This window comes from Mesocricetus auratus, unplaced genomic scaffold (assembly GCF_017639785.1).
Source record: "Mesocricetus auratus isolate SY011 unplaced genomic scaffold, BCM_Maur_2.0 Super-Scaffold_100676, whole genome shotgun sequence".
NCBI lineage: Eukaryota > Metazoa > Chordata > Mammalia > Rodentia > Cricetidae > Mesocricetus > Mesocricetus auratus.
This window is the reverse complement of record NW_024429266.1, coordinates 153186770-153193221: the sequence shown is the minus strand read 5'-3', so window position 1 is coordinate 153193221 and position 6452 is coordinate 153186770. Positions and strand designations below refer to the sequence as shown.

The 6452-nt window shown below is 48.2% G+C and overlaps 1 protein-coding gene across 2 annotated transcripts in view; it reads right to left on the bottom strand.

The window, feature by feature from the left end:
- Positions 1-4671: 4671 nt before the first annotated feature.
- The window catches only part of Fgd5 (FYVE, RhoGEF and PH domain containing 5), a 102317-nt gene continuing 100536 nt past the window's right edge, over positions 4672-6452 (bottom strand). For both annotated transcript variants that reach the window (XM_040737969.1, XM_040737970.1), the window contains exon 21: positions 4672-6152. In XM_040737969.1, the coding sequence (XP_040593903.1) occupies positions 6116-6152 (37 nt within the window). In that variant the 3' untranslated portion in view covers positions 4672-6115. The remainder of the gene's footprint in view (positions 6153-6452) is intronic.

Genomic DNA, 6452 nt, shown 5'->3' with positions numbered 1-6452 from the left:
GCCTAAGGTATTGTCCTGTTTTTACAGCTGGAAAGGCCAAAAGATGATGACGTCCCCAAAGTCACGTGCTGGCAAGTAAAACACTTACTAATAGTTATTTCTGCCCTTGAAGACTCTGAGAAAACTATCCCCACCTTCATGTTTCTATCAGAGTCAGAGTCAGCCTCTGTCAAGGCTACTTAGGCAGGTCACAGCTTCTATTTGAATAGCCATCTGGTGATGCCTCTTCCTTGGCCTCCCAAGTGCTGGAACTACATACAGCACCACTGTGCCTGGCTCAAAACATTATTTTAAGATTTGCAACTCTCACCTCCTGGATAATTTTTTTCATTCTTATTTATATATCCATCCCCCCATTCCCTCGCCCTCCCATCCTCCCATGTTTCCCACCAACCCCCCCAGCCCACCCACCACCCACTCCCCAGGGATAGTGAGACCCTCCACGGGGAATCATCAAAGTCCATCACATCATTTGGGGGGAGGGCCCTGGCTCTCATTTCCATATCTGGACTGCAATAGTATCCCTCCATAAGGAAAGGGCTCCCAAAGTCCATTTGTGAGCTAGGAATAAACCCTGGCTCCACTGTTAGAAGTTCCATAGACTGCCTTGGCCTCCTAGCTGGTACCCACATTCAGAGGGCTTGGTTTGGTACAATGCTGGTTCCCCCACTTAACGACTAGGGTCTGCCTGTTCTCATTAGGTCAGGTCAACTGTTTCTGTAGGTATCTCCAGTTTCATCTTGATTTATTTTCTCATCTCTCCTCCCTCTCTGCAACTGGATTCCAGGAGTATGGCTCAGTGTTTAGCTGTGGGTGCCTGTTTCTGCTTCGATCAACTACTGGGTCAAGGCTCTAGGAATGGTAACCAAGGTGGTCATCAATCTCATTATAGGGAAAGGGCATCAAAGGAGCCTCTCCACCACTGCCTATATTCTTAGCTGAGGTTATCCCTGTGGATCCCCTACCATTTCCTCTGTGCCAGACCTCTCTCCAAACCTTTACTGGCTCCCTTTATCAAGGCATCTCCTTTCTTGCCCTCTTCTGTTTCTCCCCTGTCTCAGTTCTTCCCCCCCCCTCTTTCCACTTTCCATCTCCCTCTGGATAATTTTTTATTATTTATAAAGTTTAGGAATTTCCCTGGATTACTGAAGAATATGTCTCCTGATCAAAAGAACCTTTGTGTAGCTTTATTATAAATTTAAAAAAATTTCCCCAAACTGTTATATGAAACCATTTAAAAGATAAGCCTGGAAATTTTGGGGGGTTGCTGGGGATGAGCATCTACTGACCAATTATATATCCAGCCCAAAAATGTGATGACCACAGTCTACAGTATCAATACATTTTATATCAATAATCATAGCAGCTCATAGCCAAGGCTGTTGATGCAGACCTGCAATCCTAGCTACTACCTAGGAGACTAAGGCAGGAAGATCACAAAGTCAAGGCCAAACTGGACAATTAAAGCTTTTACTGCCTTTTAAAAAGCCTTTGGGGTGGGCTGGGGAGCTAGAGAGAATGGTACTGATGGAACACTTGCCTGATGTGCACAAGGCTTCAAGGTTCAGTCCCTAACAACGCACTCACATGCACACCCACATATATCTTACAAATACACATGCATTGTACATATAATTTAAAAATTACTGGATTAGTCCTGATGGACAGTGGAGGCATACAGCCATGTTCTTTTTCCTTCAGAGAAAGAAGGAGCACATGCACACACATGTGTATCTGTGCATGCATACTGGGTGTCAGGTGAAAAACATGTCACTCAGCTGCGGCACCCTTGCTGGCAATCTTCCTATGGATTTTACTCCATAGCAGCCTCTTCAATGCTCCTGTGGAGAGGTCACCTCTCCTTTCCCCACTGGCCATGTTCATCAATTCTAACAGTGCCCAAGAGAGGCAATCAGAACAGGGTGAGTCTGCCTACCAATATTCTGTTCTGGAGACACTACACCCTTTCCAGTCTGATGGCACTTAAGTCTGTACAAGAAACTTCCCGTGATCACCAGGATATCATGTCAGTGGTCAGGGGGCCACAGGGAGTGTCTCAGTAACACCTTGGTTCTCCTATATCAACTGTAGATACACTAGCATGTTGAAACAGGAGTCTGTGTTTGTTTTTGAGACAGGGTCTCATGTAGCATAGGCTAGTCTCAGACTTGCTCTGTAGCCAAGGATGATCCTCCTGCCTCGACCTCTTGAGTGCTGGGATTATAAGCACGTGCTGCTGCACCCAGTTTTGCTGTCCTGGGGATCAAATCCAGGGCTTCATGAAAACTAGGCAAGCAGTCTACTAACTGAGCTACATTCCCCCTGCATGATGGATTTTCTGAAAAGTGCCTTGCAGTCTTGCCTGAAACAACTGAGAGCTCTCCTGCCCTGCAGCATCGTTTTCCAGCCCCCATTGGATCTCACCTTCTGTGGATCTGAATATACACTGCTGGCAAAGGTGCTGTCCCACTGCCGGTGCTGCCAAAGACAGCTAAGATTTCACTCAGGGCTCCCAGGCAGTTAGATACTGCCCTTCTTCCTCTTTCTGTTTTCCGTCCATCCTACTGATAGGCAAAACCTCTGAGGCACTTGGAGAAGCCAAATGTGTGGGCTGCATTGTGTACTGACCTACCAGAGAGGTAACCCCAAGGTTGGTCCTGTGTGTGCCACCAGAGGATGCCCAGGCCACTTCAGGTCAAGCATGCTTGTAGAAGACATGATACAGGCTAGAGACTTCCATATGAATCCTGAGGCAGTCCCCCAGCAGCTTCCTGCTTTGGTTGGTTCTCTCAGGCACACTTGACCCATTGCAGATCTGTGACATCTCCTCCGAGGCATGCTGCTCTGGCACACAGAACAGTGTACTTGCTCACAGAACACCTCAGTGACCTGGGAACTCACAGAAGCCAGAACAGCACTAGGACTTCCCTGCATAGTAACATTTGCATGACCAGATCAGTGAGAAGCTGGATAAAGAAAGATACAGAGTAACCAGCCATCCTTGGCTGCTGGCCCTCACACCTTCCTGAGTGGCCATGCTCTGAGATGGGTCAGCATCACCTTCCTCCCGGGCTTCCCCTGGACCATGCCAGGCAGGGCTTGTCTCTGGAGGTTTATCACTACCAGGAAAACCCAGAGCGTATTTCTGACATGTCAGAATTCTTGTTAGGACAGACTGCATGCACCTCTGCCAGCACTACTGTTTCTGGTGTGATTTAGTGATAGGTACACTTCCTGCTTCTTCAGACAAACAGAGCCGTCAGCAACTGCAGTATGTGGGAATCCACGAGGCCACCACCCTCCTCACCCAAAAGCCCTCGTGAAACAGGCAAGATCACACTTGAAAGGTTCTTCGGGGCATTGAAGATGGAGGGAGAGGCACCTGGTGGATAGGGACGCCAGCCTCACTACCACCCACTGTCTTGTCACTGTCCTGAGACGACGGTCTTCTGGCGATTGACTTCATCGTGTCTGAGCAGGGCCTGTGGATGGACTTTTGTTAATGTTCAGTGTGTGCCTGTCTCCCCAGCTTGCTTGATACTGCCTAGGTCTTCTGTGATGGAAGAGAGGAGCAGCCTCCCAGCTGCTCCGGCAAGTGTCCGGGGTCTGTGTTCTTCACTTCCTGGGCTACGGCACAGCCGCTGCTGGGACATGCTTTTGCAGTGCAGGGTTGCTCTATGCTTGCAAGAGCTTCAGACAGATTGTGTGGCATCACAGCCAGTTGTTTCTGCAGCATCTGGACCCAGGGGACAGGCATGCCCTCGGATCTGGTGAGGTGGCTTCATCCCCAGTAATTCCGGACAGACCCAGTGGACAGACAGGTAACACGGATGTGTGGAATGGGCTGGGCAAAGAGAAGGACGCGAGGGCCACTGAGAGTGGTCAGGAGATGCTAGCCTGAAACCAGGACACAGAGAACTGTGGAAGGAAGAGACCACAAAGGTCCAAACAGGCAGGGCCTGGCCCAGTCACTTAGGAGCTGGGGACTGTCTTGGTGGCCGTCTGCTACATTTTATGGAATAATCCAGGTATTTTTTTAAATCAAGGTAAGTATTCACACAGAAATAAAAACCCTACTTGAGTACCAGTAGCAAATATTACAGGGAAAATTTGCCAGGTGGGTCAGCCTCAGGGTCCTGGCCTAACATGTGTGAGGCCCTGGGTTCCACAGTCAGCACTAAATAAACAAACAAACAAACAGAATAGAATAAGTAGAGCCGGGCAGTGGTGGCGCACGCCTTTAATCCCAGCACTCGGGAGGCAGAGGCAGGTGGATCTCTGTGAGTTCGAGGCCAGGCTAGACCAACAGCCTCCAAAACAATACAGAGAAACCCTGTCTCGAAAAACCAAAAAAAAAAAAAAATAGAATAAGTAGGATAAAAGAACAGAGGCCCTTAGATGACTTTCAGACATACTGCCTATCATACTTGGAACTGAAAATGACTCTGGGCAACGGTACCAGGCAGGTCAGGGATACACCCACTGCCTGGACAGCAGCCCAAGTGAGCACCCAAGATGCCAGCAGCACTGGGTTTCACACACCGTGCTGTTCCTGTGCACACATGGGTACTCTTGACAATGTGTAATGCACCAATCAGGCTCACGGGAAGTTACTAACTAACAAAGTGGAACACTAGTACTACAGTAAAAAATGATTGGAAACTTACACACTTTTATTTCTGGAATTTTCCATTTAATATTTTCAGTCCAGAGTTGAGCTCTGGCAATTGAAATCACAGAAAATGAAATGGTAGCCAAGGGGACTACTGTACTCGAGTCCTGCTCCACTTTGTAAAAGGTTCATGGGTCTCGTCTGCCCAGTCACATGTGAATGACTCTGGCAAGGATCCTAGGGCGACACTCTCAGAAGTTAACAGGAACACCTGTGGGTCCATCCTACTTGAATTATTAATTATACGCTGACTGCAAATTAGAAAAAGAAATCCCTGAACATACTTAATGTAAATAAGTCCTTGAAATGGTACTTTTTACAAAAATCCTTCTGGTAGGGGGAAGGCAATAAGAGATTTCAGGAAATGATGACAATTGCTCTTTTTTTTTTCAATTGTGTGAGAATGAGGAGGAATCCTGTCCCTCCTCTCTACAGTGTGTAAAATCCATCCAGCATAAAGAACTGGCCAGTGGGAGGAGGCTCCGCCTCAGGTGCCCTGAAGGAGGTGACACTCTCTGCCTTGGGTATGCAAAGCATCTCCCAGCTTCGAGGTGGCTCAGCCTAGGTGTGCAGAGTGTTTCCCAGCCACACAGCGCTTCTGCACTGGCCAAGCCACCTATCTCTCAGACCACTTTCTGACGTCCCTCCTTCTTCCAGAAAGTAAGCTGGTGATGCAGCTTGAGGACATGTGTTACTGAGGGCAAACTCGTCAGCAGTGTGGTCAGTGTACACAGTGTGTACACAGGAAGGAACACAGAAATCAAAGCAGATGGAGATCTCCCATCCGGGAGGGATCTGTGCTGCTGTAGGAGGCAGCCCTGGTGTGTCGCTAAGCTGTGCCAGTACAAGCGGCAGGACCTCAGGAGGGAAGATGCACCCCTCCTGCTTAGCTGGCAAGTCACAGCAAGGCTGCAGCAGTCAACTTTCCACAGCAGGTGAGTCCCTGGACCCGTCTGCAGCCAACTCCCGTCCATCTCTCTGAAGACGCACAGGAGGCTACAGCTAGGCAGGATGGTGAAGTGCTTCAAGGAGCAGCTGTTCCTTTCTGGCTGATTCCCACATCACCTGAGGCACCGTATGGACATTGCAGAAAGCGGAAAGTGGTCCTATTCACCAGGAGTAAAACCAGGAAAAGCCGGTTTCTACTAAAAAGCCCACATTGCTAAATGTCTTTTTCTCTTTGTTTCTATGTCTTCAAGGTACTAAATTTTAACTCACGTTTAGATAAGGGTACACAGTTTGTGATGAGGGATGGGAAACATGGAGGCAGAAAAGAAGAAGTCCATAAATATCCCTTAGGGTTCCATCTGTGAGGGGAAAAGTCAAGCCCCACACAGAACCCCCACGTGCATCCAGATGAACTGAGACCAAAAGTAACTTCTGGAAGGGTTCACACGTTAATGTACGAGTTTGTTTGTTGTGAGTCCATGTGCCTGGTGACTGCTATAACACACTGGCATCTTCCATGGCCTCTATCCACCTGTAAAACAGAAGACAGCACTGGTGTCCATGTGACTGGACTAGATTCCTGCTAGCCTGAAACCAAGGATTATGCTATATTTTTATCTATTTCCCAGACACAGTTCCTGTATTTAGAAAACAGCCTGGGATAGTGTGAAAGTTGACTGAACCAATGCCCGCCCAGATAAAGGAATCATGAGAGTCTAACTCTCAAGGCCCAAAACATGCAGGCCTCAAGTTGTACCAGAACCCCCTGGGCCTGAATAGAACAATGCAGAATGGCACTGCGTTTCTCTGTAAGACAGAAAAAGAGATCAGG